General features: G+C 42.0%; 1 protein-coding gene across 3 annotated transcripts in view; it reads left to right on the top strand.

Moving 5' to 3' along the window:
* RPA1 (replication protein A1) overlaps window positions 1-24500 on the top strand; it is a 53441-nt gene extending 28941 nt beyond the window's left edge. For all 3 annotated transcript variants that reach the window (XM_089900643.1, XM_022595505.3, XM_089900644.1), the window contains 12 exons: window positions 6295-6387; window positions 8649-8781; window positions 9953-10055; window positions 11837-11905; window positions 12052-12244; window positions 12403-12542; window positions 12945-13093; window positions 16365-16497; window positions 18488-18664; window positions 19196-19303; window positions 21763-21849; window positions 23495-24500. In XM_089900643.1, coding sequence (XP_089756769.1) covers window positions 6295-6387; window positions 8649-8781; window positions 9953-10055; window positions 11837-11905; window positions 12052-12244; window positions 12403-12542; window positions 12945-13093; window positions 16365-16497; window positions 18488-18664; window positions 19196-19303; window positions 21763-21849; window positions 23495-23602 — 1493 coding nt within the window. In that variant the 3' untranslated portion in view covers window positions 23603-24500. The remainder of the gene's footprint in view (window positions 1-6294; window positions 6388-8648; window positions 8782-9952; window positions 10056-11836; window positions 11906-12051; window positions 12245-12402; window positions 12543-12944; window positions 13094-16364; window positions 16498-18487; window positions 18665-19195; window positions 19304-21762; window positions 21850-23494) is intronic.
* Window positions 24501-24853: the final 353 nt, after the last annotated feature.

Here is a 24853-nt window from a genome sequence, read left to right as displayed (position 1 = left end):
ATTGGCAGGTGGATTCTTAACCACTGTGCCACCAGGAAAGTCCCTTCAGGTGGTTTTTTGTTTTGTTTGTTTGTTTGTTTTGTGGCCATGCCATGCAGCTGCAGGATCTTAGTTCCCCGACCAGGGATTGAACCTGGGCCCCCTACAGTGGAAGCCTGGAGTCCTAACTACTGGACCACCAGGGAATTCCCCCTTCAGGTGTTTCTTAATGAAAATATAACCAAATACATAAATTATATATTTTCACTCATAATCCACTTTGCTTACACCAAAGGCAGGATACTATGTACACTATCCTGTCTCTTTTTTTTATCCTGTTGTGTTTTTTAAAAATTTCGGCCTAGAGATATTTTCATACATATACTTAAAGATCTTCCTTATTTTTATTTATTTTTTTAACAGTATAGAGTATTCTGTTGTGTGACTGTTCCATAGTTTAAGCAGCCCTTTATTGATGGGCACTTGGGTGTTTCCATACTCTGGCTATTAAAACAGTGCTGCAGCAGATAACTTTATACATATGCAGGTACATGGTCAGAGGGGATTTGATTGCCAGAGGTGAGATTGTTGGATCAATGGATAAATGCCTTTGTGGTAGGTAGATATGCTTGGGTTCCCTCCATAGGATAGTATCATTTTACATTCCAGCAGTATGTGAAAATACTGGTTTCTTCACAGCTGTGCCAACAGAGTATGTTGTTAATCTTTTGATTTTTTTACCAATCTGATAGATGAAAACTCGCCTCTCAATGTAGTGTTTAATTTGTATTCTGAGCAAGGTTAGCATCCTTTTAAATATTTAAGGGCTTTTTATTCTCTGTGAACTGTTGTGTTGTCCATTTTTCTTGTGGGTTGTGTATCTTTTTCTTCTCAATTTTTAAGAGTTCTTTAAGAAAAAATAGAGGAATTAGTCCTTTGTCTCTGATATGAATTACAACATCTTTCTGACTTTGCTTATGGTTTTTTTTTTGCTATGCAGCAGTTTACTTTTTTTTTTATGAAGTTGAATTTTCCAGTTCTTCTTTTTTTTTTATGACTTTGGGGTTTTGAGCCATAGTTAGAAAGGTCTTCCTCACTGAGCTACAAAGGTATTCACCCATGTTTTATTCTAGTACTTGTGCAGTTTCATTGTTTGTATTTAAATCATCCATGCTGCTTCTCTCTTACAGTTGTGATGTCTTGATTTGTGGTGGCTTGGGCTTCACTTTCACATACTTTGAATTTGTCTTTTTCCCCTAGTTTCACTAAAGATGCAGTCTGTATGTGGGATGTTTGTTTATGGGACGGGTATTCATTCTTCTTGTTGCTGTCTATGATTTTTAGAAGAAGTGGGAAGGTTTTGGAGTAGGTCATCACCATGCTTCTTCCAGAAATGTAACGTTCTAGATTTAATTTTTACCTACACCAAACATAATAATTTGGTGTTTTAAATTGGAAAGGGAAAGCTGGAACCTATTCAGGTAGAATTCTAAAATATTAAATTGGAACATCACAATTGTTTTGCATTAGTAAAACTTTGTTAAAATGAGCACATTGGTTATCTTATTCTCAGCTTTTAGGAAGGAGAGTCAAGACAAAGTGATACTTAGCATCTCTATGAAATCTTCGGATGCCGTAGGGGTGAGGGAGAGATGATTATGCCCAGCTTAGCACCTTTGGCCAGATTTCTTACATTTTTTATGTTGTATTTAATTGAATGGTTGCTTTGGACATTTTGCCTTTCAGGGGCAAAAGTATTTGAGGTAAAGATGGGGATGAAAGGGTTAAAAGATGCTTACCACTTGAGGTCAGAACTGTACAACTATGGAAAACACTCCTTTGTCTCAATGCCAGCTCCTCTGGCTCTTCCCTTTCTTCAGGGTCTGTTAAAGTGCAGAGGGATGAGACAGAATTTTGCTGTTAAAGAGTATTTGCTATTGAATTTCATTGTAACCGGATCAATAACAACATTGTTACTTGGGCCATCATGAAAATAGTTTTGTCATAGTGACTACTACCTTATGGATGTATTTGACAGAAATGGTTTCTAATTGTCTGTTGGAAAGCAAGGGGACTGTTATTAGTGGATAGAGAACTAAAGTTAGATTTGTATCCTCCTAGCACCTAACCCAGACCTGTGACGTATCAGATGACCTGACTCACTAGACCCAGCCCAGAAATAGGCAGAGGAATTCCAAAATGTGCATTGAAATTGTCTCATGGTACTAGTACCACATTAAGTAAAGATACTTACAGAATTTTCAAAATGTGAGAAGTAAAATTTCAAACACAGTTCATTTTTCATACAGTATTGGGTTGGATGGCTTTAAATCTCCCATATTTACCATTATATATTTTTTAATCAGTATGTATATTAGTTCTATGAACGTACACTATTTCTAACCACAGTATTAGACTTAAATTTCTTAACTTGTTGCTTAGTTATTAGTATCACTCATTATTGAAAGATACTAGCTGGAATTTTTTTCAGCCTAACTCTGTCCATTTTCTGCCAATAAGAAATTGTAATTATTGAATTGACTCTTCCTTAAATTCTTTGTGGTGGTTGTTAAGAAAGTAATTGTTGATAGAAATTGAGTTTTTTGTTACTCTGTATACTCTGTTGTCTGTTGGCTGATTTTTCTAGCTGGTGTCTCATTTACTATTATAATGATAATAAAAGTGATAGGTGTGAGTGCAAGTAACTTGAGGAGCTAGAGTCTGCTTTTAAATTATCCTGTATCCCTCCCGGGTCAGAGCCGGCGATAGGAAGCTAGCATACAGCAAAATATAGAGCCGGCGATAGGAAGCTAGCATACAGCAAAAAGGTCTAAGAATTATGACCTTGATCCACCTTATTGGAATGATTTGGTTTGCAGGTGACATAAAACTGAAGATTATCAGAAGTTGAATATCTGTATTACTGCTTTGGGGTATAATTTTAATTTTTAGGAAGATTATTATTTAGTTGTGTACCGATGTCTTTTGCGTCTTCCGGTCATTGGTTGTATCGCAGTGCATTAAACTGAAGGGCACTTGTTGCTATTTAGAATGCACGAACATTCTTGCCATCCGTTTGGCTTGGGAATGTCTCCTGTCTCTTGGGCCAGATTTACAAATGTGGTCCAAAGCAGGAATTAAGGATTGCTCTAATAAATGGATTAGTAGCTTTTCCTAACTACTAGATATTGTGGTTATTAGTTATGTTTTATATAATTAGAGTTCTGGCTTCCAGAATTGGTTGCTTAGGATTAAAAATTAACTGGATGGTGGTGAAGTTGAATAGATCTAGTCAGACAAACCTGGATTCGAGACTAGTTCTGTCTCTTCCTGTGTGATTCTGGGCAAGTTCCTTGACCTCTTAAACCCACTTTTCTCATCTGTTAAATGAGTACAATGATGCTATCTATATATATTTTATATAGAGAGCTAAAGAGTAAATGGAATAATGCACTTAACCTTGTGCCTGGTACATAGTAAGCATTCAAAAAATTGTAGCTATTATGAACATGTCTATTACAGGGCCTAATTGGAGTCTTGTTAAACATACTATTGTCATTGACTCTAAGAATCCAATGATTATAAAACTATACCATTATATTATGTACTACTAAAAAGAAATTATAGCATTAATTTTAATCCATATGTTAAAATGTTTAAAAATATTGATCTTGCAATAGGTAAATAGATGTTACATTTTAAAAAATTGTGGTAAAATACATATAACATAAAATTGACATCTTAGTCCTTTTTTAAGTGTTGTATTGTTCAGTGACATTCAGTACAGTCATTGTTGTGCAACCGCCACCACCATCCACCTCCAGAGCTCTTTCATCACCCCAAACTGAAACTCTGTACCCATTAAACAGTCGCTCCCCACTCCCACCAGTCCCTGGTAACCACCGTTCTACTATAGATACCTCATAAAGGTTAGTTACATTTTGATGGAAGTGAATGTAAGAGATCAGCAAGATCCTGTGACCATGTCCTGTTCAGCAAGATACTTGGAGAAGCGGGCGTGGAGAGGAGGAAGGGACTTGAGAGTGTAGATGTGTTTGAGACAGTGGGAGGGGGAGGAACTAGGGTGGAGTATAGCAGGGATTTGTGTATCTTCATGGTTCTATCTTTGAATGTTTAAATCTTTTGGTTCATTTGAATAAAATTTCATGAAGCAGGTAAAAATACAGATTAAGGGACTTCCCTGGTGGCACAGTGGTGAAGAATCCACCTGCCAATGCAGGGGACACGGGTTTGAGCCCTGGTCGGGGAAGATCCCACATGCCGTGGAGCAGCTAGGCCCGTGCGCCACAGCTGCTGAGCCTGCGCTCTAGAGCCTGCGAGCCACAACTCCTGAGCCCGGGAGCCACAGCTCCTGAGCCCATGTGCCACAACTACTGAAGCCCACGCCCTCTAGGGCCTGTGTGCCTCAACTGCTGAGCCCCTGTGCTGCAACTACTGAAGCCCATGCTCCTAGAGAGCCCGTGCTCCGCAACAAGAGAAGCCGCCGGGGCTTCCCTGGTGGCGCAGTGGTTGAGAGTCTGCCTGCCGATGCAGGGGATACAGGTTCGTGCCCCAGTCCGGGAAGATCCCACATGCCGCGGAGCGGCTGGGCCCGTGAGCCATGGCCGCTGAGCCTGCGTGTCCGGAGCCTGTGCTCCGCAGCAGGAGAGGCCACAACAGTGAGAGGCCCGCGTACCGCAAAAAAAAAAAAAAAAAAAAAAGAGAAGCCACCGCAATGAGAAGCCACCGCACTGCAACAAAGAGTAGCCCCCGCTTGCTGCAACTAGAGAAAGCCTGTGCGCAGCAATGAAGACCCAACGCAGCCAAAAAAAAAAAAAATTACAGATTAATTTTTTTCCAACCACTTGGCCTCAATACTGTTTACTGAGCAACTCACCTTTTCCCTACTGATTTAAAAAAAGGTTCACTGTAGAATTTCAGAATGTTCCTTCATAAGACACATTGTCAAAGGAGAACAGTCCTCCCAAGCAATCTCATATGACACTCTGTAAATTCAGAGGTAATGGAAAAGCTAAAACGTAAACACAAAAATTCATTGTCAGTAATCTTGGCTCTTTTTTCCCTGTAAATGAGGCCTCTCAGTTTTTCTCTCTGTAGGAAGAACTAAATAATCAGTTATGTTTAACCCTTTTAATTTGATGCTAAATTAATTTTACTCTTTAAAGGCACTGTTAACTCCCATTTAGTTGTACCAGTTAAGAGTAACTTTGGCAGGAGGAAAGGAAATCAGTGTGCAGTGTGCCCATGTGAGTTAGGGCCTTGGAAAACCCAGCAGGAATAAACTCAGTGGTGGAAGAAGCAGAGGCAAGGCGGCAGGCAGGGAGCTTTTCCAGGGGTGCTCACCATGTCTGTTCTTAGGGCTCTCTAGGATATGTTTTGAGCTGCACTTGTGTGCTGCAAGCACTCTTAGTGAGCAGCCCGGATTGGGTTGACTTCTACTTTTAGTGCCAATCACAAAGGCAACATCAAATTCCATAAATCTATGATTTTTTTTAAATTAAGTGTATTTTTGCAATTTTAACATTCTTCAGTTTCATAAACATTTGCAGAAGGGGTGAGGGGCAAATAAATACTCTGATGGTGTGGCATTTCTTATTTTATGCTTGAGAGACATGTTCGTTTCCCCTCCTTTTCCTTTTAATCTTACTGTCTCCCCGCCACAGCGGCTTCTGAACTCCATCCTCATCTCTCCTGCTGTGACAGTTCACTAGCCTTCACAGTACCGAAGGCGCTTTCAACTCTTATTTTCCACCAACTGTCAGTTGCAAAATAAGGTTGCTTTGTTTGGGAAGGAAAGGGTAGAATCCTTTCTGAATGTCTTCTTTCCCTTTGAAGCAGGAGCACTTCAGAGACAATTGAACTGCTTTTAGGTTTTTGTTACCACCCAGCTTTTTCTTCTGATAGATCCTGCCGTGAACACAGTTCTGTTGATAACATCGATTTGTTGCTATGGAAATAGTGGTAATGTCACAGATTCAGCTCAGTGACTTTACTTCAGGTTCAGGTGGGAGAAATGGGCAAGGCTTTAGGGGAGAACCTCATTAAAACCGAAAGCTATCAATTATAAGCAGGTGAGAGGTAAATGGAGCCAACCTTTTAGGTAATGAAAACATAAGTGTGAACCCCTAGCACATTCGCTGCATGCAGTTGAGTGCCCCAGCATGAATTCCAACCCACAAGAGTCTTTGACAAAATCACAAGTTTACACTTTCTCAGAGTATTTCTTCTACTTAAGTTTAAGTCTCTTAACCCAAATTACTTGCACTAAAATGGTCTTTCTCTTTCGATCACCAGGACATGGACAGCAGCCAGCAGTTCCTCCTCCAGTCTCAGCAGCCAGCCCACCAGCCAGCAGGCCCCAGCAACAGAATGGGAGCTCGGGAGTGGGTAAGGCTGCCACATGAGGATGCACACTGATTGTGTGTGGCAGGCTTTCGAATGATGGTTTGAAATTTAGTCTGAGACTAAAGGGAGTTTTCAGAATGCTGTTCATGACAGTTGCTTCTTGCAGAGAATAATTCCAATTCTTCCTGGAATTATTGTAAAGTGTGTGATTGAAAAAATGATTAAAGACTGTCTTTTAAAGATACTTAATATGCTTTTTAAAAAAAAACCAGAATTATACACTGTTCTTTGTTAACAGTTTATCTGGTAGTTTCTCACTTACACCCTCTTGACTTTGTGAATTACATACCTTTTAAATTCTCGCCTTTTAACTCTTTAGGATCTGCTTATTAAATTTGGCTTGTCTGTCTCCAGGTTTCCCATCTGGGGCTCTTGTGGGTATTTATCTTAGCTTGAAGACAGTATCATTTATGTTGGTCATAGGTCCTGCTTCTCTGTCTCACGGATGAGAAATAGTTTCTTCTTTTTAACTTTCTCTTCAGCACGTCCTGAGAGGCTGTAATGGAATCATCTTGTTTACTTTCTGGCCTTTGCTTTAGGAACCTCCTCATGTGGGATGTTGCCATTGAAAATTATGATTTGTAGAGTTTGGTTGGAATTTATTTTTAGAGTTTCTTTTTTCTGTCCCAGCTTCACATACACCACCTATTCCCCTCCCCTCAACTATTAGTTTCTATTTCTCAATGCTAAGATTCTAAGAAAAGCAGGGTTAAGACGTCACTAATGTTTCTGTGAAACTTGCAGGACATAAGTCTTTTTCCCCATTAGTCTTTGATGTTTTTATCTACCTTGCAAGAGCTAGCTATCTTCTATCCATCTCCCGTTCTAAGTGGATCTATTTATACAGAACTCTCAAATTATGTACTGTTGGAGGGGGGTGGTAGAATAGATTATCTAAAATGGTAAAGACCCTAAAAGTTACTTCCTTAGGCTAGAATACAAATAGTATGTTATTCTTCTTCCCACCCCCCACCCCTACAGGTTTATCTTTCCAGTTGTCTGTCTTTGGCTTATATTGAGATTGATTTTAAAAAATCAGTTAACATTCCCTAAACACATAACTGGGTGCTGAAAGAAAAAGGACTGGAAGTGTATGGAGGGGAGGCTGCCTGCCAGCATGAAAACTGGGTGTGTGTGTGTTTTATATAATTGTGTATTGTATACTAGGTATGTATATACACGCACACATAAATATTCTGTAGAGTATGTGTGCTTCCTTGTGTCACCTTGAGGTGATTGTTACTGTTGTGTGTGTAGTCGTTTCTTGACTCCCCAGTTAGAAGAGAAAATTTGAAGATCTGGGACCGTGTATGTATATTTTTTACTAAGCGCTACAAATGCCTAGAATAGTGCAGTACGGGCTGTGGAAGCTCAATAAATAAATGCCAAGTAATGGAAGATTTACATTTCTAGCCAGATGCCATTCTGAAGAAATGTTTTGATATAGAATATATGAAATCATTGGACTAAATTATCTTTTCTGAATTTGGAGGTTGAAGCTTTATAGAAACAGCGTGCATGTAAAAGATTTCATCTGCTTCTAGGCTTTACGTAACTACATATCCTTCCCAAGTGCAAGACAGCTTCTTAGGCTTGGATAAAGGAGTCAAGAAGGGGTCACGAAAGCCAGCCACCTACTTGTCTTGAACCGAAAACTGATTCTTGCCCTTTGCTCCCAACTAAACCCAATCCCGTAAACTTCATTCTAGACTTTCCGTGCCTGTAAGACCAGTTGAGAACTGGGAGTTTTCTGGGGATGTTTTGAGGCGATATATTTATGATAGGTATGCTTCACCTCGAATGGTTCACCCACTGTGTCCCTTAATTCCTAGCATTTCCTTTTGCTTTTTCTCTTATGCAACTAGTGACTTGTCATCAGTTTTACCAGTCAAGAAGGTTGATTTTCTTTCTCTGACCCATTATCCTGCCTGTTGATACACGGGAAAAGTTTAAGAGGGTTGACCTCTGAAATAGCAGTGTCTGGATTCATTACCATTATTATCTCTACCTCAGGGCGTAAGTCAGCAGATACAGTCGTGAACATCTGTGTGCCCAGCCTTCTTCCTAGATCTGCCTCTAGCCTCCTGTTTCAGTCTCTGTTTGATGTCCAAATCTCTTGATTATTTAAAAGGAAAAACTTTGTCTCTCATCTTGTATGATGTCACTAGTAATTGAGAGTTCTTGCAAAACTTACTATAAAATTTAAATAAAATAATGATTGTCCTTTGTGTTTGTTTTTAAAGGTTCTACTGTATCTAAGACTTTTGGTGCCTCAAAGACATTTGGAAAACCTGGAGGTACCAGCCTAGGGAACAGCTCCGGGGGAACACAGGCCAAAGTGGTACCCATTGCCAGCCTCACCCCTTACCAGTCCAAGTGAGTTATTTCATGGAATAAGTTTAGAAGGGACTTAGAAAAGAATATAAGAGGTTATTATGGGCTCTTGAGTTACTTATATGTGAACTTCAGGATTACCACACATAAAATAGGTTTCCTCCTTTTTTTTTCTCTAGAGGGGGAGGAGATAAATTGTGGCAACCTTTAACTCTCAATAAAAGAATGGCAAAAAGAGCAATCATCCATAGCCTATGGAATTTCATTCATTTTAAAAGAATTTGAAATTTAAAAGATTTAATGTTTCAAGAATCAGTTGGTAGTCCTATGAGTAAGAATAAATTTTCTAATTCAGAAGGTATTTCATCTTATCATATAAACAGGTGACTTTTAGTCTAAAAATTATTACTCTGATTTAGTTGGCTAAAAGAATCTGTGCTGTTTGTATTAACCATAGTAATATAGCCTGAACAGATATTTCTTTTATATGACTTCTTTCCATTCAAAATTAATTTTAGCTGTGGAAAACTAGTGAGTACTCGTTTCAGAATTCTTTCAGCTATGTTTTTGTTTGTGCTTCAATTCTCTGCAGTATAGGGCAGATCTGTTCCCCTGTGAAATGATGAGTAAGGTAGCTAATGTGCCAGCATCTCCACTCAGGATGGGCTCTAGGACTGGATGTCAGACCTCATATCTCCTTTCTTAGTGGCCTCTGTCTGAGGTCATAGTGCTTGAGAGTGTTTTCTTTTGGTGCCTGAACCAACACCGCGTTCCATACCCCTGTATTTATATTCAGTGTGTCTTGGAAACGAGACAGAAGTTTGACGTCAGTTATATCAGTTCCCATGATTGAAAATAGCGGCAAAATATAATTGCTGGTATTACTGCACTTTCTAGCTGAGAACCTTTCATTAAGGGGATAGTGTTGCCTTGGTGATGCTTTTTGGAGAAGGGAGAGCGTTCATAAATTTACTTATTTGACAGGAGAATGAGTCCGTGTTAAATCACCTTGTGTGTTTTACTATTTGCTTATTCTACAAACTGTCAAAGCTGGATGTCATCGTGGGGTTTTAATTAGCTGGATTAAAATACAGCTTACACTGAAAAATGGAATATGCATAAGATAAGAAAGGCTATAAGAAGATGATAGGGAACGTTTCAGATCTTTCCCAAGTAAGACTCCAAACACTAATATAATCTGTTTGGTTTTTAGGTGGACTATTTGTGCTCGTGTTACCAACAAAAGTCAGATCCGTACCTGGAGCAATTCCCGAGGGGAAGGGAAACTTTTCTCTATAGAACTAGTTGATGAGAGTGTGAGTATTTGTCAGGTGGGGAAAGAGGAGTCTTCTACTCTGAGAAACAGCGCTCATCTCTGTGCAGGCCTGTGAGGTGAAAAACAATACTAAGCCAAGAAGGAACACGATTCTTCTTGTTTTTCTTCTATTGTAGTCTTCTGATGCTGTCTGGGGGCAAAGGGTTAAAGTCATAAATAAAATCCTTGACCTCAAACGAAAGCGTTTGTAGCAGTAGAAATTAGTTTTCTAAAGCTAAGTAGCCTCACGGGCAGGAGAAACCAGAGACACTGTCTGACTTGCTGGCAGCCTTAGTCGAAGCCCCAGGGGGTTATGTCTACTTAGGAGCCAAGTGGAGCTTTGGCCCACAGCAGAAGACATGAAGCAGCCTTGATATGTGATAAGTGATCGGTTTTGTGGGAGATGGATTCTGGCTGTGCAGACACTATATGCTTTTCTTTTTTTTTCTTTTTTTTTTTAAATAAATTTATTTATTTTTGGCTGTGTTGGGTCTTCACTGCTGCACACAGGCTTTCTCTAATTGTGACGAGCGGGGGCTACTCTTCGTCGCGGTACACAGGCTTCTCATTGCGGTTGCTTCTCTTGTTGCGGAGCACGGGCTCTAGGCGCGCGGGCTTCAGTAGTTGTAGCTCGTGGGCTCTAGAGCGCAGGCTCAGTAGTTGTGGCACACGGGCTTAGTTGCTCCGTGGCATGTGGGATCTTCCCAGACCAGGGATCAAACCCTTGTCCCCTGCATTGGCAGGCGGATTCTTAACCACTGCACCACCCGGGAAGTCCCTCTATATGCTTTTCTTAAACAAGACCAAACCATGATGAAGAGACGAAAAAGCCATGTTGTGGAGTCTCCACAAAGTCTCGTCATGCTATTTCTCTGTCCATTAGGGTTTTTTTGGTTTTTTTGTTTTTTTTTGCGGTACGCGGACCTCTCACTGTTGTGGCCTCTCCCATTGTGGAGAACAGGCTCTGGATGCGCAGGCTCAGCGGCCGTGGCTCACGGTCCCAGCCGCTCCGCGGCATGTGGGATCCTCCCGCACTGCGCCACCAGGGAAGCCCCATTAGTTTTGTTTATAACTCCTAATTTATACTTCAAGCATTCTTTTCAAACTGCTGCATATTTCCTATTTGTTGAAACCTCTAACAGGGCCGAAAATAACAGTTGGTTTGTTTTTTGTTTGTTTGTTTGTTTTTCAAAGATGGGATAATACCCTAAAATGTATTGACTGTGAGGGCAGAATCGGTGTCAGAACCTAATTTTTTTTTTTTTACCAAATTATTGGTATCATCTGTCATTTGGCTAAAAATACAGCTGTTAATTTAAGTTTCTTCTCCATCTGTAGCATTTTGACTGATGGAAAAGTAAAAGTGAAAATCCAATCACAAGCAACTTGAAAGTATGACTTGTTTTTAACATTTTTGGCAGTGACCCCTGAGTATGAAGTAATTCCTCGCTGGGTGCAAACATGAGGGAAACTGGTGAATCACAGTGGCTCAGCACACTTCCCTGGGGGCTTCAGTCGTGTCACTCAGTGTTCGAAAATTTTTATTTATTTATTTTTTTAGGTTTCTAACTTGAGGTTAATGAAGCACAGTAACGGGATCAACCAGTTAAACTTGGGTTGTTTCATCAGGGTTACTAACTTGAATATGTGACTGTGAACTGTGTGTTTCTGGGGTGACTGTGCTACTGCTTTAAAGATGTCATTTTGACACTAAGATGTCCTGTTTTTCACTGGTAAAACTTGAACTCCCCAATTCTAACCTGTTCTCGCATGCTTCTGCAGGGCGAAATCAGAGCGACTGCTTTCAACGAGCAAGTGGACAAGTTCTTTCCTCTTATTGACGTGAACAAGGTACAGTAGCATGGAGTCTAGAACGGGAACAGCCGAGCGGTGGGGTGAGGGGATGCTGTCTGTTGGAGAGCTATGTGACCTGTAAAGGGTTTTTATATCCAATTTGATGGCCTATAGCACGTTCCATAGCTTGGCCTCTTTTACAGGTCTATTACTTCTCTAAAGGCACCCTGAAGATTGCCAACAAACAGTTCACAGCCGTCAAAAACGACTATGAGATGACCTTCAATAATGAGACTTCTGTCATGCCCTGTGAAGATGGTCATCATTTACCCACAGTCCAGTTTGATTTCACAGGGGTTGGTGACCTAGAGAACAAGCCTAAAGACTCACTTGTAGGTAAGTATGTGTGCGAGAATGAAGAGAGTGGTGATTATTAGTTCTGTTTGCAACACATAGGGGAGGCATGAGACTTCCGTGCTTGCTGTCCAACCTCTGGTCATGCTGTAATGGGAGCCTTGACCATCTCTTGCTAAAATGTTGTGCCTGTGTTTTAGACATAATCGGAATCTGCAAGAGCTATGAAGATGTCACTAAAATCACAGTGAAGTCTAACAACAGAGAAGTCTCTAAGAGGAATATCTATTTGATGGACATGTCAGGGAAAGTGGTGAATGCTACTCTGTGGGGAGAAGATGTGAGTACCCGTGTTGAGTGGTCAGAGCACGTGCAGAGAGGCAAAGACGTAAAGAGCTTCCAGGGTGGTGGTCTTGCCCCGGAAGCGGTGGGGCTCTGGCCCTGTCGGCTGTGTAGACCCTTCCTAATGAAGGGTTGGACTATCTGGGGAGTATTTGAAAACCTTTATTTGATTTACTTCTGTGAGATTTGCTGATTTAGATTTTACATAGTGAAACGCTCTTTCCTCGAATTCTCGATTAGTTTTGATGCGTGTGAGTTTCTCTTGTATAGATTCCATGTGCCATTTATTGCATTCACTCTACTGTTGGCTGTTTCCCTTGTTTTCTGTAAAAATGTTTTGTGCATTCTTCCCGCTAGTGACAGTTGTTTGTATTTGTTTGGTGTCTTTGTTGTTATGCAGGCTGATAGATTTGATGGTTCTAGACAACCCGTGATGGCGATCAAAGGAGCCAGAGTTTCTGATTTTGGTGGACGGAGCCTCTCTGTACTGTCTTCGAGTACCATCATTGTGAACCCTGACATCCCAGAGGCCTACAAGCTTCGTGGATGGTAGGTTTTATGGGGCTAAACACAAGGGTTATTTGAGCCTTAGTTTGGAGAAGAGCTGGTTCTTTTGGTTCCCACGATCGGTATATGAGCTGTCTGCCAAGCAGAGAGCTTTGTTTCTGGGTGGAGCAGTGCCTGTATTTCTTGGAGACATTGTGCCTTCTGAAAGGATGGCTCTAAAGCCCTTCAACTGACAGACCTGTAATCCCATGACAAACCTGGAGAGTCGCAGGGAGGAATTAGGACGGGAATGTTGCCTGCTGACCTGGATCCTGCGAAGCAGGTGAGGCCGGCGGTAGCAGCTGTATGGTGAAGCTCTGTGAGCGGAGGCATCTTTCTTTTCATGACTCAAAGCGGTGGGCTTCTGCAGCGTCGGGGGAGAGAGTGCTTCTTTTTCCGTCCAGTCTCTGGTGCCGATTGCATCTTCTAGTATGTATTCACTGGACTCTGATCAAGTGCGGTGGGCACAATGGGCCTTTGTGGGCATTGCGTTGTTATTCGTGAAGCGCTCGGGGGATGAGGAGAGCCTACTAAAATCTCTTCACTATGTCTAGCTGTTTAGGGTGTTAAAACGATGCTTTAAAAGAGCACTTCAAACTGAAGCATGGTATGCAAGCATTGATGTGGTCAGGGAAAGCCCTGGAACTAGCTTGAGCTTAAATAATTTGTGTAGCTGTGGTCACAGGGGGGAGTGTGTTGGTTTCCAACCATGTCTTAGGGTTTGAGTGACTAAGGAATTAGCTCATATTACATACTCCCCACTTTTGTTTGAGCCTAATGTGAACCAGTTGCGCTAGTATTTGAATAGTTTCATGAAATATCTACTGGCATGATCATGTCACTTAAGCCAGCCTTGTGCATGTGGCCCCTGTGGATCTGTATTTAACTCTTCTGGTAGCTGCCATCACATTATAAGGGAAGGCCCATTCGTTAATAACCCGACCAGATGTAATCACAGCTTTAGTTTGTTCTTATTGCTTGATTTTCTTTCAGGCTCTGGAGCTCGACCCCAGTTCAATTGCGTGCCCACATTAAGGTCTTTGTATTTTTCTTGTCGATAATTGTGATCCCAGTCAACATAAAAAGACATGGCTGCCTCTAGAATAAAAGAACTTGGCATTGATCAAAGAGAAGCTCAGTGTACACGTCCCACTAGGCAAGGACTGGAGATGTTTAGATCTTGGTTGCAACGATGTGGAGTTTTTACTGTAAGGAGGGCTGCCTCTCTCCTTGCTCTGTTGACTCCGGTTAGCTGTCTTCGGTGGCAAATGTCTCCTTGGAATTTTTGAAACCGTAAACTCATGTAGCTAGTTGTGGTGAAACAGATTTATGGACCTTGCTGTGCCTCTGTGACAGATTTAGCCACTGATCTGACAGAACAAAAAGGCAATTGTCTGCAGCTTAGGGCGGCATCCATTCTGTTCTGTGCTCTCTTTTTAAGGAGCCTGTTCTGTATGTGGTTACTTCTAGTTATCCTCCTTTTGGGTAACATTGGCATGTTTTTAATCTCACACTGACTCTTCCCTGCCACAAGTATGTTTCTGAGACACTTCCTCTCGGGCCCCCTTTCCTTCATATTAGCTGATATGTGATCAAGAAATATAATCAATTTTATAATAATTTAACATAAATTAATTTCAACTTTAATAACGGCATAAATGGGACTTCCCTGGTGGCACGCCCAGTGGTTAAGAATCCACCTTCCGGGCTTCCCTGGTGGCGCAGTGGTTGAGAGTCTGCCTGCCGATGCAGGGGACATGGGTTCGTGCCTGGTCCGGGAAGATCCCACATGCCGCGGAGCGGCTGGGCCCGTGAGCCATGGCTGCTGAGCCTGCACGTCCGGAGCCCGTGTTCCGCAACAGGAGAGGCCACAACAGTGAGAGGCCCGCGTACCGAAAAAAAAAAAAGAATCCGCCTTCCAATGCAGGGGACGTGGGTTCAATCCCTGGTCCAGGAAGATCCCACATGCCGCGGAGCAACTAAGCCCGTGTGCCACAACTACTGAGCCTGCACTCTAGAGCCCGTGAGCCACAACTACTGAGCCCGCGTGCCACAACTACTGAAGCCCGCGTGCCTAAAGCCTGTGCTCCGCAAAAAGAGAAGCCACAGCAATGAGAAGCCCGCGCACCACAACAAAGAGTGGCCCCTGCTCGCCGCAACTAGAGAAAGCCCCCATGCAGCAACAAAGACCCAACACAGCCAAAAATAAAATTAAAAAAAGAAAATAACTTAAAAAAAAAAAAAAATATATATATATATATATATATATATATATATATATTGGCGTGAGTAAAATCTCGCTAAGAAGGTAAATCTACAAGGAAACAGATAAATACCTTCTAATAAATTACTTTGAATCTTATAATCTTTTGAAATTATACCAGGCTTAAAAGATCTTTCACCATGGGAACACTTTTTGCTACCCTGTTAAAATATGTCAACTGTCCCTTTCTATCCTGATACATTTCAGTGATGATAAAAATGCAGCTGCTGAGCAAAAATGAGCATCAGTAGCCCAAAGAACTATACTACAGCTCTCCATTGTTGCTTTTTTTGTTGTTGACTTTCCAGGTTACTGTTTTTAGGCCTTGGGCCCTCCGGCCAGTGTTGATATGCAAAGCTAATTCAATAAAAGTTTCTGTGGTAGTTGGGCACTGTCTTTCTTGACCACTGGGGGGCATCAAAGCAATTGAGATAAAAAAGAGGTCATTCCATTTCTTCAATAGACTTAAGATACAATGAGGAAGATACTACCATCAGCTCACTTGGCCATGACCTATGAAAGGGTGAGGGGTGGGGGTGGGGGAGGGGCTTCCCTGGTGGCGCAGTGGTTAAGAATCCGCCTGCCAATGCAGGGGACGCGCGTTCGAGCCCTGGTCCGGGAAGATCCCACATGCTGCAGAGCAACTAAGCCCGTGCGCCACAACTACTGAGGCCGCTCTAGAGACCATGAGCCACAACTACTGAGCCCGCATGCCACAACTACTGAAGCCCATGTGCCACAACTGCTGAAGCCCGCACACCTAGAACCCGTGCTCCACAACAAGAGAAGCCACCACAATAAGAAGCCCACGTACTGCAACGAAGAGTAGCCTGCGCTCGCCACAAGTAGAGAAAGCCCGTGCAACGAAGACCCAACACAGCCAAAAAAAGCAAAAAAGAAAGAAAGAAAAAGAAGAAGTTGGGTGGGGAGTGGATAGCCCGTATATAGCATGTAGGAACAAGTATCATATTCAATAAGCATATATAGTGCCTGTTATTCTTTGTTTTTCAGGTTTGACTCGGAAGGACAAGCCTTAGCTGGCGTTTCCATCTCTGATCTAAAGAGTGGAGGAATAGGAGGGAGCAACACCAACTGGAAAACTTTATATGAGGTTAAATCAGAGAACTTGGGCCAAGGTGACAAGGTATCTGCATTCCTAACTTTCTTCACAAAAGCATGTAAAATGTGCGAGACAGTAGTTTTCAGATTCCCTTTGTGGTACCAGCTGTTAGACCTTAATTCAGAGCTATGAGTCTCACCTGGGGCTCTGCCCAGAGCATGGCATGATGGTTGAGGATCCCAGCCAGAATGAAGGAGCTGTGCTTTCTAATAGGAGTATGTTACATCCCTCAGGTAGGTTGAGGCAGAAAGATGTTCAAGCTTTGACTTAGAGAGTTGTGTAGTTCTCAGAGGGATCTTAGCTAAGTGGTAGCAATCAGGTTGTATATTTTATGAGCTGCCTTGAGGTCCATATGTCTTTTCTCTGATTGTTCCTGCAAACTGAAATGCCCGTATACCAAGAAGGTGGCTTTTGAGATTATAGCTCACACTGAGCATTAGTCAGTCTCAGCATCAGACATCGGGCAGCTCACATGTGTGCCCTCACTGGCTGTAGAATATTAACGTCTCGTGGGCTGAGCGCTGCTGGTATTCTCTGACAAGAATAGCTCTGGTATTTGACTTTAGTTGCAACTTCCCTTTTAATGTTTGTATCTAATGACCCTCCTCCCATCTTAATCTAAACCTGTATTCTGTCAGCAATTCAATATTTAAATCATTTATTTCTCCTTTATGCTCCCCAAACCAGTAATTCCTGCTATATAATTTTCATATTATACAGTATAGTTTTTATTCCTTACTGTCCCATTTCGCTATACTCTCTTATTCGTCATTGTCAGTGACTGCAATTCATAATGCTGTTATACAGCGTCCTGAGAATGAAACACTGGACAGATCTGTGTCTCTTGTCAACCAGTCTCTTTCTTAGATCTAGGGGTAGACAGTATGTAACAAGAAATCAGGCCTAGAGAGTACCTGTTCGCACCCAAACTTTCAAGTCACACTTTGAATCTGGACCTTACCTGGAAATACAGAAACATCCTTCAGGCATTCTCCTCAGAGACTCCCCTTCTCTAGGGCCTTTTAGAGTGAGGATTTGCCCAGGCTCTTTAAACATCCACCGTATTGTTTTGCCTCTTCTGTTCTGAAACATCAGGAAGCCCCAGAGGCTGCTGACCTGGCCCTGAATTGGGTACACCCAGAGGGAAGTGCTTGCCCCCCAAAATTATTCATCCCGTATCCTTTCCGTGAGAGTTAAAAGGCAAAGCAAATAGCAACATAAAGCCCATGCACATGACTTGGCCCTTGCTACACTTACTTATCAGTGACGTCTCCACTTTGAAGACACTTGTTCAGTCTTTTTGCATTCTGAATTTGATGACTTAGATCAGGGATTCACAAACAGGCCGACGGGCCATATCCAGCCTGCTGCCTGTTGTAAATACAAGCGCACTGAAACCAGCCACCTGCTCTCATCTCCATACTGTCTGTGAACGATCTTGCACCACAGCAGCAGGGTGAGTGGCTGCAACAAAGACTGTGACCCAATGGCTTGTAAAGCCTGAATTAGTTACTGTCTAGCTTTTTACAGAAAAAGCTTGCTGACACCTGGCCAAATAGAGATAAAGTTGAATCTAGACGCTAGAAATCATTGCTGTTGTTTTTAATGTGGGAGGAATGGTTGAACATAACTGCTAGATTTTACTGCATTCCTCTGTATTTCCTGGTTCTGTTACCTTTGGAGGGTCAGAGGAACAGGAGGAACACGTCTTTGTCTCTTGAAGTCGTTGTCTTTCATATAATCTGTTTCAGTTTTAATTAATTTAGTCTAATTTAGAATTAGTTCTTTTATTATTAAGGAATAATATGCTTTATAACTTGGCTTATTACTACCTTCATGGGTTTTATAATCAGCACAAGTGACTTCTAAAACTATAGAATGAATTATTCCCAGTAATCACATTGTGATCATGAGAATTAGAATATGTAAACACTTACCCCTCATGTGTAAGGGCAAGTCCAGTCCTGAACATAGGCCTGTGCTCTGTGTCTCATGTCACTCTTTTCTGCTGAAGCCCGACTATTTTAGCTCTGTGGCGACAGTGGTGTATCTTCGCAAAGAGAACTGTATGTACCAGGCCTGCCCGACTCAGGACTGCAATAAGAAAGTGATTGATCAACAGAATGGATTGTACCGCTGCGAGAAGTGTGACAGTGAATTTCCCAATTTCAAGTACCGCATGATCCTGTCAGTAAGTAGAATGGGTGGATGAGGACCACTGTGGTATTTCTTGAGTGCCTACCAAGTGCCTGGCACTGTCTTTAGTTCAGGCTTTCCAGTTGTCTGGGATGCCAGCAGTGACTGAGAGCTGTCTTATGGAGTGCCTCCTGGTGACTGAAGGATGTACAATTTAAAATGCAGAGGACTTTGGTGGCTTGTTCAAAACCTTTAGTCCAAAGGCCATTGTGGCTGGATGGCCACTGAGTCCCTTGTGTCCAGATTCTGTGTCTGAAGGAGAGTTTAGTTGGGCTGTATCTCCACTAAGATCTGAAATCACACATACACACCACATCATGTTCCTGCTGTGATCCAGACTTACATTTTGAACTTCTTTCTTGGATACTTTTTACGTTCTTTGGAAAGAATATGGCATATATAGTGGAAATGGGTTTTTTCCCTGGAAATTATTTTAATGAGTAGAAAAAGTTAATCTCCCTGTCTCCTTAGTGTGTCTTCCTTTCATTATTTCTTTGCTGAAATAACGTAAAGTTGTGTTTTTTAGGTAAATATTGCTGACTTTCAAGAGAATCAGTGGGTCACATGTTTCCAGGAGTCTGCAGAGGCCATCCTTGGACAAAGCACTGCTTATCTTGGGGAGTTAAAAGAGAAGGTCGGCCGCGTCTTGTCTTATTACTGTAATAGTTCCCATGCTATAACACTTACCCACTTTTTGCTCTTTAATACTTTTTGGTTTGCTGCTTTTGGGTGTTGTATAGTTTCTCACTGATGATTATTTGAGAGCTCATCCGATTCTGTCTAATTGTGTCCACCTTGGATGTGCTAACAATGAGGCATGAAGTAATGTATAGAAAATGCTTTAAAAACAGCACTTCCAGCATTTTTTTCTCCCGTTACTGTTAGCACACCAAGAGTTGGTGTGCCTGCAATCACCTGAGATCTGGAAGGTGTCTTCTGAAATAAGCTGAAGTACAGATGTGCCTTTTTTTTTTTTTTTTTTGAGTCTGTGTTGGACTTTAAGTCCATTATGGTTTATCCCGGGACATTGAATAGTTCCCTGTGCTACAGTAAGACCTTCTTATCCATTCTAAATGTAATAATTTACATCTACTAACCCCAAACTCCCCCAGTCCATCCCTCTCTCCCCACCTTGGTAACCACAAGTCTGTTCTCTATGTCTGTGAGTCTGTTTCTTCTTTGTAGATAGGTTCATTTGTGTGATATTTTAGATTCCACATGTATGGTGTTTGTCTTTCTTTTTCTGACTTATTTAGTATGATAATCTCTAGTTGCATCCATGTTGCTGCAAATGGCATTATTTCATTCTTTTTTATGGGTGAGTAGTATTCCATTGTGTATATGTACCACACCTTTATCCATTCCAGATGTGCCTTTTTAATGTAATAAACAGTTTTCTGAAAAGTTGAATCAAATCCTGGTTTAAATTCACGTATAAGGTACTTGCTTATTTCATGTTGTCAGGTGGAATTCTTATGAAATAACTCTTTCATAAGATAACTTTCTCCATTTCATTTTTATAAATTAGTATTTTCACATATTAGTTTTATTTAATTCAGGGAATAGATTACTAATTATCCTAAACTTAAGAAAGGTACTTGCTCAGATAAAACATGTAAAGACCAATAAAAGCTATATTTTCTGGGCCACACGAATTAGCATCTATCTGTAGATTTTTTTCCCCTGTTTTCCTCCAAATCAGTTAGGATACTTATAAAAGCCACTAACAAAAAAAGGGTTTGTCATTTGTTTTGGTGTGTGTGTGTTTTTCTTTTCTGTCTTCTATTCTGTCCGTTTAGCTCTGCCCCTGTGTCTCTTTGAAATTGTCCATGAGCTCTCTAAAAATAATCCCAACAAGCCCTTTTACAGAAATAACTGGAATTGACTTTAAAGTATGATGGTATCTTTTATCTGTTTTGCCCGGTCCTCTATTTTCATATCAGATTTTAAGGCTCGAGGCAGCCTTTCAGGATTTTTTATGAGCTTATTACATTTGGCTGGTTTCACTGCCAGTGAATGAGGACATATAGAAACTCTTCCCTCAGGAACTATGATATTCTTAGAGTATGCGCTCCATGCTTTCACTGATCTTGAAAGAATGATGGCAGCTGGTATGGTTTTCTGAAGGTTTAACACATTGTTTTATTTACATACCCGAAAGCCTGAGGACTTTGTGTGTGTGTGTGTAGTAACCTTTACACAAAACAGTTCTATATATAATAAAGCTATTTTCATGTTTCAGGTGGCTTGCAAAGATAATACTTGACTGATATGAACTGTTTTTTAAAAAGTTCTTGTACGTTTATTTTATGCATATTTATATAAAATGCTTTCTCTGATCCCTGTTTACCAGACTTTTCTTTTTTTTTTTAGTTCAGCAGCTTAATCAAATAGTATTTGAGGGGCCAGAGAAAGAGGGAGAGAGGAATATCGTTTTTAAACTTTTTCCCTAACCTTTGCCTACTTTTCCTGTCTTCCTCACTTCCTCACCAAATCCATAGCTGTAAATCCAGAGGCTGAAATAATGCATGTGACAACTTGAACTTTTTTCTGAGTGTGTCCTCCCATTCTTAATTTGTGGTGAAGATGCTGAGCCTCAGATCTATTCCATCACAGACTTTTAAAGTTTAGAAATGTGTTTCCTAAGAGTGCTTCAGTTTCTTTTTTATTGTGGTAAAATATACATAAAACTTACCATTTTAACCATTTTTAAGTGTAAGTTCAGTGGCATTAAATACGTTCACACTGTTGCACAACCATCACTGTCGTCAAGCTCGAGAACCTTTTCATCCTCCTAAGCCAAAACTCTGGACCCATTAAACACTAACTCTCCACCGCCCCCGGCAGCCATCATTCCGCTTTCCGTCCCTATGAATTTGAGTACTCTAGGTAGAGTATTTTAATTTTTAATAAAATTCTACCTAAACAGTTTTATGTGATGAAATGTCACCTTAGTCATTCCTAAGAAATTTTAAACCACTGGGGGTGATCATTTTCTCAAGGATTTTCCTCAAAGTCTTTTCAGATATCTTATGGACATTTTCGGATGGTCTGGTAGTTTCCATGCCTACCGTTTTACGTTTGTTTTTGCAGAACGAGCAAGCGTTTGAGGAAGTTTTCCAGAATGCCAACTTCAGATCTTTTACATTCAGGATCAGGGTCAAATTGGAGACCTACAATGTAAGTGACATCACCCAAGGTGCAGGAGGGTTAGCAGTGGGGAACTGCTGTTTGTCACCCCCAGCAACATTATAGTGTTAACTGTCAGTTCCTTGCTTACTGTGTTCCAGACCCAATGCTAAGCACCCTGCATTTATTACTCACTGAATCTTCCCAGCACTGGGGTACCAAGCATCATCCTGTTTTCAGATGAGGAAACAGCCTTAAAGAGAGGTTAAGGGTCACGTCCAGTGTCAACATCCAGAGAAAAAAATGCTATGTGGCCTTTTTTTTTTTTTTTTTTTTTTTTGGCTGTGCCCTGCGGCAAGCCAGATCTTAGTTTCCCCAGGGATCAAACCTGCGCCCCCTGCATTGGGAGTGCGGAGTCTTAACCACTGGACCTCCAGGGAAGTCCCGCTGTGTGGCCTTTTCAGTTAAAACCTAGGGGTTTTTGGTTTGTGTCCCGACAAAATGGACTCACATCTTCCACATGGTTTGGGTTTCTAAAGTCAGTATGTGAAACAAAGACCATATGTAGTTAAAATTACCTTGAAAATTCCTTAAATTGCTCATAACATCATACGGTTGTAAAGTCATGATGAAACAGCCTTTATTGAGTACTTACTGTCTGCCAGATACTGTTCTGCACCCTTTGCATACATTGTCTCGCTTCATCCTGGCAGTAACCCTATGCGTAGAAACTATTGTTAGCCCCGTTTTTACCAGCAAAACAAGGTAGGCATACGGAGAATGAGTAACTTGCCGAAACTCATATGCTAGCAAGTGGCAGAGCTAATAATGGCACACAGGCAGTCCAGCCTCAGAGCTTTGCTCTCAACCATGCTTAGAAATACGACTGGGTTTAGTCAGTACAGAGCACACTGCAGCGTGTGAGCCCCTGAGCTGGCCTCACCCTGTTCTGCCTCTGCAGGCAACGTCCAACCTAGTGAACCTGTGAACCTGCGGCAAGGGGAGAGAATTCAGAAAACTCCTCTGCTTGCCTCAGGGTTTACTCGTTCTGTTTTATTGTCAGACCTTAACCCTAATACCTGCTGATAGCTGTGCTTGGTTTTGTGAGCGTTAGATGAGACAGGGACTCCAGATGTCAGTGATAACGATGTCAGGGTGGTGGATGTCAGGGTGGTGTCGGGAGGGAGGGATGGAAGGGTTGCTCGGTCCCTGAATGGTGCGGACAGGGCAGGTGAAGGGCAGCGAGGTCGCCTCTCTCAGGGCTGAGGTGGGCCCATGGCAGGCCTCCCTCCTCTGCCGTGGGTGCTTCTCCGCTCCCCATGGCCCCTGCTTTCAGAGCCAGCCGTGTGGCTTTAGGAAGTCACTGTCTCCTCTGGGCTCCTGTTTCCCCCTCTGTAAAGAGAATAAATTGAACTTCATGAATCCTCTGAGGTCCATCGCACTTGGAGTCTAGGTTCCTGAGCATTTGGGAGCGCGAGGGACAGGTGAGAGGGGTCTGTATCGAAGGGAGGCCTTTGTCCACTCTCCCGGCCCCAGAAACTCTGGCCTGGGCTCTCACCATCATTGTTTCCTTATCGGAATGACAGAACTCTGAACCCAGCGTGTCTTTGTGATTTCTCCTGCTGGGATCGTTGAAACCATTGCCCCATGGCCACAGGCTTTCCTTCATTCACAAATCGCTTTTCTCTTTTCAAAGGATGAGTCTCGAATTAAGGCCACTGTGATGGACGTGAAGCCCGTGGACTACAGAGAATATGGCAGAAGGTTGATCATGAGCATCAGGAGAAACGCTGCGGCGATGTGAGCCAAGCCTGCTAACGGGGCAGGAGTCTGTAGACAGAGGGCTAAAGCGAACTGACCCCCAACCCCGACCCCCGCCCCGCCGCGCCTGACGACTCTGCGTTAGCTGCACGGTGTGGAGTGCCTCTCTGTGGGGGACTAAGCCATTGCCTCTTGTGCGCATCTGGGAACCCACTGGCAGCAAAGGGAAATCTGCTCGGAGGGCTGTGGTGTAAACCGTGTCAGACCTCAGGGTCAGCTGGCGGGGAGTGTAGTACCAGTCACTCCTTCTGTCTTTAGGCTTTTGTCAGTTTTATTAAGATTTCATTATCTTCAACCAGGAATTATGTCCCAAGCAATTGGCCCTAAATCTGCAGGCAGTGAAATAAATTATGTAAGTAGGGTTTCCACTTCTCCAGTGGTGACACCTCCACGGCTCGGGTCCCTTCTCGGGAGGGAGAGCCGAGAAGTGATTGTGCAGAGGAACCTGGGTGTTTTAGTAGGCGTGTCTTCCTAGATTCAAAGGCGCTCTTTCTAGAGGTGCCACATAGTTATTAGTGCTCGGAATGGCAATAGGGTAGAGTTATTAATCAGTCATATCTTTTCTATCTGAAAATATCCTTCCTTCAGGGTCTAATAGACTGAGTCAGATGGGTCTGATATTAATCAAAATTGTCTCTTCTGAGGAAGGCTGATAAGCCTTGGCTTGCCGTCCCCTAGGGACATCCAGGCAGCTACAGAGCATTGCTTTAGTTTTCCCTTCAGTTAATGTTGCATTTTGGTTGGTATGCCTTTTCTACCTGTACATATTTCTTGTATTTGTATGTTTCTTTTCTTGATTAAAGCTATGTTAAATAGAAGGGATTTTGAAAGGAGAAGCCCTTTGTTTCCATTGCTTTGTTTAATAAACAGTATAGTCTCTGCTTGTGAATCCTACTTTCTTTGAATGCAAAGGGCTCTTGTAACTGGAAAGCAATTAATTAGCCTTCATAATAAATGTTCACTGGGGGGAGATATTAACTCATTACAAACTCGAAGATTAGTCCAAAGCATGGAGATGATTCTTCCTAATGTTTGCAGCCCTGAAATGCATCTTTAAAAGAATGAAAAGACCCCAAACGAAAAGCCACTGTGCCCTGGAATGCTGATGATCTGGCACTTCGGGATTTTATTGATGTTTACACAGCAGTCTTAACACCACCCAGGCTTTGAAATGTGAACAGACAGTGAGCTGGGAAGAAAACAGTAATTATGCTGCTGGGCTTTTCAGTCGGCA

Source organism: Delphinapterus leucas, chromosome 19, assembly GCF_059928025.1.
Source record: "Delphinapterus leucas isolate spDelLeu-1000000601 "Yukka" chromosome 19, BTC_Dleu_Yukka2, whole genome shotgun sequence".
Classification (NCBI taxonomy): domain Eukaryota; kingdom Metazoa; phylum Chordata; class Mammalia; order Artiodactyla; family Monodontidae; genus Delphinapterus; species Delphinapterus leucas.
This window is presented reverse-complemented; position numbering and strand designations above follow the sequence as displayed.